Raw genomic sequence first — 13,356 nt, 5'->3', positions numbered from 1 at the left:
CAGAGCAGAACTGTACCAGTGCTCCCAGTGTGGTCTAACCAGAGCGGAACTGTACCCAGTGCTCCCACTGTGGTCTAACCAGAGCAGAACTGTACACAGGTGCTCCCAGTGTGGTCTAACCAGAGCAGAACTGTACCCAGTGCTCCCAGTGTGGTCTAACCAGACCAGAACTGTACCCAGTGCTCCCAGTGTGGTCTAACCAGAGCAGAACTGTACCCAGTGCTCCCAGTGTGGTCTAACCAGAGCAGAACTGTACCCAGTGCTCCCAGTGTGGTCTAACCAGAGCAGAACTGTACCCAGTGCTCCCAGTGTGGTCTAACCAGAGCAGAACTGTACCCAGTGCTCCCAGTGTGGTCTAACCAGAGCAGAACTGTACACAGTGCTCCCAGTGTGGTCTAACCAGAGCAGAACTGTACCCAGTGCTCCCAGTGTGGTCTAACCAGACCAGAACTGTGCACAGTGCTCCCAGTGTGGTCTAACCAGACCAGAACTGTACCCAGTGCTCCCAGTGTGGTCTAACCAGAGCAGAACTGTACCCAGTGCTCCCAGTGTGGTCTAACCAGAACTGTACACAGTGCTCCCAGTGTGGTCTAACCAGACCAGAACTGTACCCAGTGCTCCCAGTGTGGTCTAACCAGACCAGAACTGTACCCAGTGCTCCCAGTGTGGTCTAACCAGAGCAGAACTGTACCCAGTGCTCCCAGTGTGGTCTAACCAGAACTGTACACAGTGCTCCCAGTGTGGTCTAACCAGAGCAGAACTGTACCCAGTGCTCCCAGTGTGGTCTAACCAGAACTGTATACAGAGCTCCCAGTGTGGTCTAACCAGAGCAGAACTGTACCCAGTGCTCCCAGTGTGGTCTAACTAGACCAGAACTGTACCCAGTGCTCCCAGTGTGGTCTAACCAGAACTGTACCCAGTGCTCCCAGTGTGGTCTAACCAGAGCAGAACTGTATCCAGTGCTCCCAGTGTGGTCTAACCAGAACTGTACCCAGTGCTCCCAGTATGGTCTAACCAGAGCAGAACTGTACCCAGTGCTCCCAGTGTGGTCTAACCAGAGCAGAACTGTACACAGTGCTCCCAATGTGGTTTAACCAGAGCAGAACTGTACCCAGTGCTCCCAGTGTGGTCTAACCAGACCAGAACTGTGCACAGTGCTCCCAGTGTGGTCTAACCAGACCAGAACTGTACCCAGTGCTCCCAGTGTGGTCTAACCAGAGCAGAACTGTACACAGTGCTCCCAGTGTGGTCTAACCAGACCAGAACTGTACCCAGAGCTCCCACTGTGGTCTAACCAGAGCAGAACTGTATACAGAGCTCCCAGTGTGGTCTAACCAGAGCAGAACTGTACCCAGTGCTCCCAGTGTGGTCTAACCAGACCAGAACTGTACCCAGTGCTCCCAGTGTGGTCTAACCAGAACTGTACCCAGTGCTCCCAGTGTGGTCTAACCAGAGCAGAACTGTATCCAGTGCTCCCAGTGTGGTCTAACCAGAACTGTACCCAGTGCTCCCAGTGTGGTCTAACCAGAGCAGAACTGTACCCAGTGCTCCCAGTGTGGTCTAACCAGAGCAGAACTGTACACAGTGCTCCCAGTGTGGTCTAACCAGAGCAGAACTGTACCCAGTGCTCCCAGTGTGGTCTAACCAGACCAGAACTGTGCACAGTGCTCCCAGTGTGGTCTAACCAGACCAGAACTGTACCCAGTGCTCCCAGTGTGGTCTAACCAGAGCAGAACTGTACCCAGTGCTCCCAGTGTGGTCTAACCAGAACTGTACACAGTGCTCCCAGTGTGGTCTAACCAGACCAGAACTGTACCCAGTGCTCCCAGTGTGGTCTAACCAGACCAGAACTGTACCCAGTGCTCCCAGAGTGGTCTAACTGACCAGAAGTGTACCCAGTGCTCCGAATATGTCCAGTGTCTCTGAGTGACAGAACGAGGATTGAAACACCGGGAAGGTGACACCGGGAGCCTCGCCTCACTCACCACCCCGTTGCTCTCCATCCGCGAGGCTGTGTTGACCGTATCGCCGAAGAGGCAGTAGCGTGGCATCTTCAGACCCACCACCCCAGCCACCACCATCCCTGAGTGTATGCCTGCAGCAGAGAAACAGACGTCAGTCATCCAAATCCCATTGGGAGGGGGGAGGGGGGGGTGGTATGCCCTGGAGACGCCAGCGCTTGACCTTTGACCCCGAACTCTGAGACCCCCCCCCAAACGTTGGTCGCTGCCGTGTTAAGCACACCCGAGATAACACGGGCTGCAACTGGATGCAGCTATAACTGAAAGAGACTCCAGACCTTGACGTTAGTCTAATCTGATTTATTGAACCTGCCACACAGTTAGCTCAGTTCTCTGTGAGTTCGGCTCTCTGCTAACCTCAGTGTGGTCACTCTGTCTGACTGACCCAGACTAGCTCTTAGCCACGTGCTGGAGGTGTGATACTGTACATACACCCCGACTCACTCTGTAGATCGGGGCCCACCGATCCGCCATCGGGCCTGTGCCGTGGGGGCCCTCTATTCTTCCACGTCGGCCGCTGTGGACTGTGATGGCCGACGGGGAGATGAGCCCCCCCCCCCGCGCATGCGCTTGGATGACGCCAGCACACGCTGGCGCTCCCGCGCATGCACATCTCGCGCCAGCTGGCGGAGGCCCTTTAGCGCTGGCTGGCGCAGCGCCAAGCCCCTTCCCCGCCGGCCGGCGCGGCGCAAGCCACTCCTTAGCGCCGGAGTTGCCCGCCCCGCCGACGACGGCAGAATCCCGCCCCAGGACAGTCGCCTTTTCCTTTCACCCCAAACCCGCCCGTTCCGCCCCGTCGCTGATATACCTGCGAGGGGCCGAATGGCCTCCCCCAGCTCCCAGTTCCGGTGCCGGGATCCGGAGCAGAGGCCGCGGCTGGCTCGCCAGACGTTACCCCCCCGCTCCAGCTGCCTTCCTCGCCCGGCCTCGCCGACGTGGATCGCCGTGATCGCCCCGGCAACGCAGCCTCGTCAGCTAGGCCCGGGGAGCCCGGAAGAGCGACCGAGGGCCGCGGAGGAGGGCGGCTCTTGACCACCCTTTGCCCTCTCGCCACCCCGGAGAGCGGGGGGGGGGGGGGGGGGCAGGATGTGGGTCTTCGCTCTCCACCGCCACCCCCCACCCCGGGGAACGCTGCTCACCCACACGGATCTGGATGTTGTCTCCCGTGGACGGGTCCTTCAGGTGGTCGATGGAGCTGAGCATGTCGACCGCCATGTCACAGATGTGGTGGGCGTGGAGGGTGGTCTTATTCGGAACGCCGGCCACCACCATGTAGGCGTCGCGGATGGTCTCCACCTATGGGAGAGAGCGGGGGGGGGGGACCGGGGGAGGAACCACATCGTTAATTCTTGGGGCGTCCGACCGCCTTGCCCGTCGAACGCCCGTCGAGCGCGCCCCTCGCCACTGGCGATGGAAAGGGTAAACGTGTCGCGTGGTAGTCGCGCCCTCCCGCCACTGGCGGTGCTGTGCTGGCGCTGGTCTTCGAATGGAGGAGGAGGGGGACAAGAGTTTACCGGACTGACAGGGCCACGGTCTGACCCAGAGATGGCGGTACTGGGTGGGGGGGGGGGGGGGGGGGGCGGTGATAACAGCGGGAGGGGGGGAGGGGACGGTACCTTATACACGTTGTGCTTCTCGCTCAACGTGTCGAACACGATGTAGATCTCGTTGAGCATGTCCACCACCTGCATTGGCGTGATGTGAATGCAGATTTCGTTGAACTTTACCACATCGCTGAACAGGATCGTCACGTCTGGAAATACCTACGAGGGGAGGGTTTGAAAATTCCACATCCTCCATCACAAATTCAGTCCATGGCTTCGTTTCCCCCTCCCTATCTCTGTAACCTCCTCCAGCCCCTACACCCCCTCCCTATCTCTGTAACCTCCTCCAGCCCCTACACCCCCTCCCTATCTCTGTAACCTCCTCCAGCCCCTACACCCCCTCCCTATCTCTGTAACCTCCTCCAGCCCCTACACCCCCTCCCTATCTCTGTAACCTCCTCCAGCCCCCTACACCCCCTCCCTATCTCTGTAACCTCCTCCAGCCCCTACACCCCTCCCTATCTCTGTAACCTCCTCCAGCCCCCTACACCCCCTCCCTATCTCTGTAACCTCCTCCAGCCTCTACACCCCCTCCCTATCTCTGTAACCTCCTCCAACCCCTACACCCCCTCCCTATCTCTGTAACCTCCTCCAGCCCCTATACCCCCCTCCCTATCTCTGTAACCTCCTCCAGCCCCTACACTCCATCCCTATCTCTGTAACCTCCTGCAGTCCCTACACCCCCTCCCTATCTCTGTAACCTCCTCCAGCCCCTACACCCCCCCTCACTATCTCTGTAACCTCCTCCAGCCCCTCCCTATCTCTGTAACCTCCTCCAGCTCCTACACCCCCTACCTATCTCTGTAACCTCCTCCAGCCCCTACACCCTCCTCCCTATCTCTGTAACCTCCTCCAGCCCCTACAACCCCTCCCTATCTCTGTAACCTCCTCCAGCCCCTACACCCCCTCCCTATCTCTGTAACCTCCTCCAGCCCCTACACCCCCTCCCTATCTCTGTAACCTCCTCCAGCCCCTACACACCCTCCCTATCTCTGTAACCTCCTCCAGCCCCTACACCCCCTCCCTATCTCTGTAACCTCCTCCAGCCCCTACAACCCCTCCCTATCTCTGTAACCTCCTCCAGCCCCTACACCCCCTCCCTATCTCTGTAACCTCCTCCAGCCCCTATACCCCCTCCCTATCTCTGTAACCTGCTCCAGCCCCTATACCCCCCTCCCTATCTCTGTAACCTGCTCCAGCCCCTACACTCCCTCCCTATCTCTGTAACCTCCTCCAGCCCCTACACCCCCTCCCTATCTCTGTAACCTCCTCCAGCCCCTACACCCCCCTCCCTGTCTCTAACCTCCTCCAGCCCCTACACCCCCTCCCTATCTCTGTAACCTCCTCCAGCCCCTACACCCCCCTCCCTATCTCTGTAACCTCCTCCAGTCCCTACACTCCCTCCCTATCTCTGTAACCTCCTCCAGCCCCTACACCCCCTCCCTCTCTCTGTAACCTCCTCCAGCCCCTACACCCCCTCCCTATCTCTGTCACCTCCTCCAGCCCCTACACCCCCCCTCCCTATCTCTGTAACCTCCTCCAGCCCTACACCCCCCTCCCTATCTCTGTAACCTCCTCCAGCCCCTACACCCCCTCCCTATCTCTGTAACCTCCTCCACCCCCTACACCCCCCTCCCTATCTCTGTAACCTCCCACACCCCCTCCCTATCTCTGTAACCTCCTCCAGTCCCTACACCCCCTCCCTATCTCTGTAACCTCCCACACCCCCTCCCTATCTCTGTAACCCCCTCCAGCCCCTACACCCCCTCCCTATCTCTGTAACCTCCTCCAGCTCCTACACCCCCCTCCCTATCTCTGTAACCTCCTCCAGCCCCTACACCCCCTCCCTATCTCTGTAACCTCCTCCAGCTCCCTACACCCCCTCCCTATCTCTGTAACCTCCTCCAGCTCCTACACCCCCTCCCTATCTCTGTAACCTCCTCCAGCCCCTACACCCCCTCCCTATCTCTGTAACCTCCTCCAGCCCCTACACCCCCTCCCTATCTCTGTAACCTCCTCCAGCCCCTACACCCCTCCCTATCTCTGTAACCTCCTCCAGCCCCTACACCCCCTCCCTATCTCTGTAACCTCCTCCAGCTCCCTACACCCCATCCCTATCTCTGTAACCTCCTCCAGCCCCTACACCCCCTCCCTATCTCTGTAACCTCCTCCAGCCCCTACATCCCCTCCCTTTCTCTGTAACCTCCTCCAACCCCACACCCCCTCCCTATCTCTGTAACCTCCTCCAGTCCCTACACCCTCTCCCTATCTCTGTAACCTCCTCCAGCCCCCAACACCCCCCTCCCTATCTCTGTAACCCCCTCCAGCCCCTACACCCCCCTCCCTATCTCTGTAACCCCCTCCAGCCCCTACACCCCCTCCCTATCTCTGTAACCTCCTCCAGCCCCTACACCCCCTCCCTATCTCTGTAACCTCCTCCAGCCCCTACACCCCTCCCTATCTCTGTAACCTCCTCCAGCCCCTACACCCCCTCCCTATCTCTGTAACCTCCTCCAGCCCCTACATCCCCTCCCTTTCTCTGTAACCTCCTCCAACCCCACACCCCCTCCCTATCTCTGTAACCCCCTCCAGCCCCCACACCCCCTCCCTATCTCTGTAACCATGATGTGGAGATGCCGGCGTTGGACTGGGGTGAGCACAGTAAGAAGTCTTACAACACCAGGTTAAAGTCCAACAGGTTTGTTTCAAACACGAGCTTTCGGAGCACGGCTCCTTCTTCAGGTGAACCTTCTTCATTCACCTGAAGAAGGAGCCGTGCTCCGAAAGCTCGTGTTTGAAACAAACCTGTTGGACTTTAACCTGGTGTTGTAAGACTTCTTACTGTATCTCTGTAACCTCCTCCAGTCCCTACACCCCCTCCCTATCTCTGTAACCACCTCCAGCCCCTACACCCCCTCCCTATCTCTGTAACCTCCTCCAGCCCCTACACCCCCTCCCTATCTCTGTAACCCCCTCCAGCCTCTACACCCCCCTCCCTATCTCTGTAACCTCCTCCAGCCCCTACACCCCCTTCCTATCTATGTAACCTCCTCCAGCCCCTACACCCCCTCCCTATCTCTGTAACCTCCTCCAGCCCCTACACCCCCTCCCTATCTCTGTAACCTCCTCCAGCCCCTACACCCCCTCCCTATCTCTGTAACCTCCTCCAGCCTCTACACCCCCTTCCTATCTATGTAACCTCCTCCAGCCCCTACACTCCCTCCCTATCTCTGTAACCTCCTCCACCCCTACACACCCTCCCTATCTCTGTAACCTCCTCCAGCCCCCTACACCCCTCCCTATCTCTGTAACCTCCTCCAGCCCCTACACCCCCCTCCCTATCTCTGTAACCTCCTCCAGCCCCTACACCCCCCTCCCTATCTCTGTAACCTCCTCCAGCCCCTACACCCCCTCCCTATCTCTGTAACCTCCTCCAGCCCCTACACCCCCTCCCTATCTCTGTATCCTCCTCCAGCCCCCTGCACCTTCTCCCTATCTCTGTAACCTCCCCCCCCCCTCCCCCGGCCCCTCCCCCGGCCCCTCCTGGTAGAATAGCTCCCATGGCTCCCAAGCGGTCATCCCTCAGTGCTGAGGTCGCGGAACTGAATGTCGACACGCATGGCCGACCCCCCCCCCCCCCCCCACACAACACATCCCCACTGGAGCCATTGTTGCCAGGTAGGGAAACGGGACAGAGCCGATCTGCGCGCACAGCAAGATCCCACCCCGCGCAGCAACGTGATCGCGGCACGGATCGCCCGTCCCCTGAGCGATTTTCCTTTTGGGGGATGAATACCGGGGGCCTCTAGGAGACTCCCCGCCCACCCCCCTTCCCAAATTATGGTCTGGCCCCCCCCCCCGTGACGACGAGTTCCCGAAGCAGGCAGGTGTGTTCAGAAAGGGAGGATGCCGGCCGACGGGATTGAGGCAGTGACGTTCCCAGCCGATGGAGGGGGGGGGGGTCACACTGGGCCGGATATTACCTGACAGGTCTCCAGCGCAGTGACACCTTTGCGCAGACGGTCGGCCACAGCTTTCGGGATCATAGCGTACAGCAAGGAATCTCCCCTCTTCTTCTCCTCGTCCAATTTCTTAATAATCTCCTGTAGCTGCCCGTACTTCTGTCGCTCCTGGGAAAGGGGGGGGGCAACAGAGGTACATTTCTGTTACGAAACATCTTCAGTCTGAATCCTAACCCCAAATCCTAACCCTAACCCTAACCCCAAATACTGCAACTGTACATGACCCCGGTGAGACCAAATTTGGAGTATTGTGAGCAGTTCTGGTCACCTCACTATAGGAAGGATGTGGAAGCATTGGAAAGGGTGCGGAGGAGATTTACCAGGATGCTGCCTGGATTGGAGGGTAGGTCTTACGAGGAAAGGTTGAGGGAGCGAGGGCTTTTCTCTTTGGAGCGGAGGGGGATGAGAGGCGACTTAATAGAGGTTTATAAGATGATGAGGGGGATAGATAGAGTGGACGTTGATGTGTTATCTGGTTTGGTCTAACATGGACTGCAACTGGATGCAGCGAGACTCGAATCAGGCTTCCGACACAGGAGATGGTCCAACACCATTTTACTGAACTTGCTTGTTGCTGTACATAATCTGCTGTGGATTGACACTCTATTAACCTAACTGATAACCTCCTACTGGCTTGACCAGACTAGCTGTCTGTCACATAGAGAAGGTGCTCCTGGTCTTGTGCACTCTAACTATCTCTGTAGCTGTATCCAGTGAGAAGAGGTAGCGTCTTTAATGCCTCGTGTGTTTTATAGTGGTGGTGTCCTGTCTGGTGATTGGTTGTTCTCTGTCGTGTGTGTTCATTGGTTATCCTGTGTGCCAATCACTGCCTGCACCTCATTATATCCATGAGTAGTTATTAAGACAGACGGTCAGAGGCTATTTCCTCGGGTGGATGTAGCTGTTACAAGGGGGCATAACTATAAGGTTCGGGGTGGGAGATATAGGAGGGATGTCCGAGGTAGGTTCTTTACTCAGAGAGTGGGTTAGGGTGGGGAATGGACTGCCTGCTGCGATAGTGGGAGTCGGACACTTTAGGAACTTTCAAGCGGTTATTGGATAGGCACATGGAGCCCACCAGAATGACAGGGAGTGGGATAGCTTGATCTTGGTTTCGGGCAATGCTCGGCACAACATCAAGGGCCGAAGGGCCTGTTCTGTGCTGTACTGTTCTATGTTCCATATCCTAACCCTAACCCTAATCCTGACCCTAACTTTCTATTGGACTTTGATTTCCATGGGGGGGAGGGGGGGGGGTAGGGTTTTGAGTGGAAAGGTATGGTCTGCAGTTCTGGATGTACAGGAGTATTGAGCGTAGGGCTACGGAAGAAGCAGTCGATTGATACTTCAACCCTGGATAGGGAGTAATAAATAAGAGTAATCCGCATACCAAAGGGACCTGACCACTTGTTGCTATGGCCCCAGATAACAGGGAACAAGATTGATTGCCTCATCGGCCCACAACACTATAACCTAACCCTAACTCACTACTAGCTCAAATTAGAAAAACAATTCAAATATTTCTACAAAACTTTGTGAAGTGAATAAGTTAGCGGAAAAATCTGGATGAACGGCAATATATTGGCATGTGAGAGTACCTTTAAGAAATGGGTCTCTATAAATGGGTGCGTATATAAATATCTGTGGTGAGTGTACCTTTAAGAAATGGGTGTTTATAAATGGGTGTGTACATAAATATCTGTCGTGAGAGTACCTTTAAGAAATGGGTGTTTACTACTGCAGTGATGTCAGAGGGTGGGTGGAGCTGGGCTGTCTGTCAGCTTTTTACTTTCGCTTTAGGCTGTTTGCTGCAGGGTGCGTTTTGGTTTCGTTTTCAGTGTTGGAGCTGAAGCCAGACAGAGCAGGTGTACTGCTGCTCTCTCTGCCATCAAAAGACCATCTCTTGATCATTTGGTGAATTCAGAATTATAAATGTTCTCAGTAGTGACTTTAACCTGATGTGCTTCTGTTAAATGTTTTGTTTTTAAGGCTTATGGATGTTCAAAGGAAAGCTGAAAGGATTACTTAGTGTTGTATTCTTTGGGGGGTGTATTTGAATCGATGGTCGCTAAGATGTTCACTGTATGTTTTAAAAAGGTTAACTTGAGTTCATGGAATAAACATTGTTTTGCTTTAAAAAATACTTTTCCATTTCTGCTGTACCACACCTGTGGAGTGGGCCGTGTGCTCCCCATACCACAATCTAGTAAAAGTTGTGGGTCAGGGGAACTCCATAATACACTTTGGGGTTCTCTAAACCCTGGCCCATAATGGTATAGAGTGAACTGGTGTAAGGAACGTTCACTTGGTGCTACTTAACCCCATAGTCTCCTCGTAAAGCATTCTCAGCTACACATTCGGACATGGAACCTGTTCAAGAAGTACCATAACTTTATATAATCATAAATGACAAATGTCTCTCTGTTGGGGTTAGTAATTGAAATATATTGTCCACATCTTTCCTTACATTTCTCCTGGAATTCACCTTAAACAAACCCAAATCTCCCATTCCTGTCCATTGTTTTCCAACCCTAACCCAAACCCCAACCCCAACCCCGAACTCTGACCCCAATCACATCCCCGAACTCTAACCCCAACGCTAACCCCGAACTCTAACGCCAATCCCAACCCAAATCTCCCATTCCTGTCCATTGTTTTCCAACCCTAACCCAAACCCCAACCCCAACCCCGATCTCTAACCCCAATCCAATCCCGAACTCTAACCCCAATCCTAACCCCGAACTCTAACCCCAATCCCAACCCCGAACTCTAATCCCAATCCCAACCCCGAACTCTAATCCCAATCCCAACCCCGAACTCTAACCCCAATCCCAACCCCGAACTCTAACCCCAATCCCAACCCCGAACTCTAACCCAACCCCGAACTCTAACCCCAATCCCAACCCCGAACTCTAACCCCAATCCCAACCCCGAACTCTAACCCCAATCCCAACCCCGAACTCTAACCCCAATCCCAACCCCGAACTCTAACCCCAATCCCAACCCCAAACTCTAACCCCAATCCCAACCCCGAACTCTAACCCCAACCCTAACCCCGAACTCTAACCCCAATCCCAACCCCAAACTCTAACCCCAATCCCAACCCCAAACTCTAACCCCAATCACATCCCCGAACTCTAACCCCAACGCGAACCCCGAACTCTAACCCCAATCCTAACCCCGAACTCTAACCCCAATCCCAACCCCGAACTCTAACCCCAATCCCAACCCCGAACTCTAACCCCAATCCCAACCCCGAACTCTAACCCCAATCCCAACCCCGAACTCTAACCCCAATCCCAACCCCGAACTCTAACCCAACCCCGAACTCTAACCCCAATCCCAACCCCGAACTCTAACCCCAATCCCAACCCCGAACTCTAACCCCAATCCCAACCCCGAACTCTAACCCCAATCCCAACCCCGAACTCTAACCCCAATCCCAACCCCAAACTCTAACCCCAATCCCAACCCCGAACTCTAACCCCAACCCTAACCCCGAACTCTAACCCCAATCCCAACCCCAAACTCTAACCCCAATCCCAACCCCGAACTCTAACCCTCATCCTAACCCTGAACTCTGACCCCAACCCTAACCCCGAACTCTAACCCCAATCCCAACCCCGAACTCTAACCCTCATCCTAACCCCGAACTCTAACCCAACCCTGAACTCTAACCCCAATCCCAACCCCAAACTCAAACCCTCAATCCTAACCCCGAACTCTAACCCTCATCCTAACCCTGAACTCTAACCCCAATCCCAACCCCGAACTCTAACTCCAATCCCAACCCTAATCTCAAACTTTAGCCCTTCCCATTGTTTTTATAAATTTAGAGTACCCAATTATTTTTTTCCAATTAAGGGGCAATTTAGCGTGGCCAATCCACGTACCCTGCACATCTTTGGGTTGTGGGGGCGAAACCCACACAAACACGGGGAGAATGTGCAAACTCCACATGGAGAGTTACCCAGAGCCGGGATCGAACCCGGGCCCTCGGAGCCATGAGGCTGCAGTGCTAACCACTGCGCCACTGTGCTGCCATGGGAGTCCCATTCTAACAGTGAACTCTAACCCTAGCCCCGAACACGAACCCCAATCGTAACTCTAACCTTAACCCAAACCTCAAACTCTGACCAAATCCTAATCCTAACTCGAACTCTAACCTTAAACTCTAACCCTGAATGGTCTCCTCCTGTTCCTGTATAACAGGCTGCAGAGGGGCTGAATGGGCCTCCCCCTGCTTCTGTGTAACAGGCTGGAGAGGGGCTGAATGGGCCTCCCCCTGCTTCTGTGTAACAGGCTGGAGAGGGGCTGAATGGGCCTCCCCCTGCTTCTGTGTAACAGGCTGGAGAGGGGCTGAATGGGCCCTCCTCCTGTTCCTGTGTAACAGGCTGGAGAGGGGCTGAATGGCCTCCTTTTCTGGACATGGGAAATGAATGTTTGCTGTGGTGATGTTTTCACACTCACCTGATCGAGAGCAAGCTGCAGCTCTGCAGATTGTTGGGTCCCGGCCAGGATTAGTTCGCGACTCGAATCGTGCAGGTTTAAATCGTTGACGTACACCCCCATTTTAATCATGTCCTCAACCGTTTCGATTCTGCGGGAGTACAGCCAGCACGTCAGCTCGAGTAACTCAGCAACATGTGCATTTAAACGCCAACCTCTCGCACTGCTCCGAGTGTGTGTATGTGAGTGTGTGTATGTTAGTGTGTATGTGTGTGTATGTTAGTGTGTGTGTGAGTGTGTGCGTGTCTGCAAGTGTGTGTCTTTGAGTGTGTGTCTGAGTGTGAGTGTGTATGTGTGCGTATGTTAGTGTGTGTGTGTGTGCGTGTCTGCAAGTGTGTGTATGTGAGTGTGTGCGTACCTGCGAGTGTGTTTGCACATATGTGGGCCTCACGGTAGCATGGTGGTTAGCATCAATGCTTCACAGCTCCAGGGTCCCAGGTTCGATTCCCGGCTGGGTCACTGTCTGTGTGGAGTCTGCACGTCCTCCCCGTGTGTGCGTGGGTTTCCTCCGGGTGCTCCGGTTTCCTCCCACAGTCCAAAGATGTGCGGGTTAGGTGGATTGGCCATGCTAAATTGCCCGTAGTGTAAGGTTAATGGGGGGATTGTTGGGTTACGGGTATGTGGGTTTAAGTAGGGTGATCATTGCTCGGCACAACATCGAGGGCCGAAGGGCCTGTTCTGTGCTGTACTGTTCTATGTTCTATATGTATGTGGGTGTGTGCGTGTGAATGTGTGAGTGTGTGTGTGTGAATGTGTGTGCACATATGTTTGTGGGTGTGTGAATGTGTGTGTGGTGAATGTGTGTGTAGTGAGTGTGTGTGTGTGTGTATACGTGTGGTGAGTGTGTGTGTGCAAGTATGTATGCGAGTGTGTGAAGGTGAATGTGTAAGTATGCGTGTGGGTGTGTGAGTGCATGTGAGTGTGTGAGGAGTGTGTGTGCGAGTGAGTGTGTGGGAGTGCATGTGCACATGTATGTAAGTGCATGTGAATGTGTGTGAGTAATTTTGAGGGTCTGTCCATGAATGAATGCCTGGATGTGAGAGTGTGTGAGTGTGCATATATATGAGTGTGCGTGGGTGTGAGCGTGTGAACACGCGTGTGCATATGGACGAGCATGTGTATGTGAAAGAACGAATGTGAATGTGTGACAGTGTGAGTTAGATTGTGTGAATGTGTGTCAGTATGTACGAGTACAGGTAA

At 54.8% G+C, this 13,356-nt stretch overlaps 1 protein-coding gene across 1 annotated transcript in view; it reads right to left on the bottom strand.

The window, feature by feature from the left end:
* Positions 1-13,356, bottom strand: part of LOC119958606 (soluble guanylate cyclase 88E-like) — a 33,642-nt gene that overhangs the window by 1,613 nt on the left and 18,673 nt on the right. The window contains exons 6-10 of the mRNA XM_038787086.1: positions 12,118-12,247; positions 7,609-7,755; positions 3,638-3,784; positions 3,161-3,317; positions 1,885-2,095 (exon numbers count right to left, since the gene is read on the bottom strand). Coding sequence (XP_038643014.1) covers positions 1,885-2,095; positions 3,161-3,317; positions 3,638-3,784; positions 7,609-7,755; positions 12,118-12,247 — 792 coding nt within the window. The remainder of the gene's footprint in view (positions 1-1,884; positions 2,096-3,160; positions 3,318-3,637; positions 3,785-7,608; positions 7,756-12,117; positions 12,248-13,356) is intronic.

Source organism: Scyliorhinus canicula, chromosome 30 (assembly GCF_902713615.1).
Source record: "Scyliorhinus canicula chromosome 30, sScyCan1.1, whole genome shotgun sequence".
Lineage (NCBI taxonomy): Eukaryota > Metazoa > Chordata > Chondrichthyes > Carcharhiniformes > Scyliorhinidae > Scyliorhinus > Scyliorhinus canicula.
The sequence above is the reverse complement of the archived record's forward strand: the minus strand, read 5'-3'. Positions and strand labels throughout refer to the sequence as shown.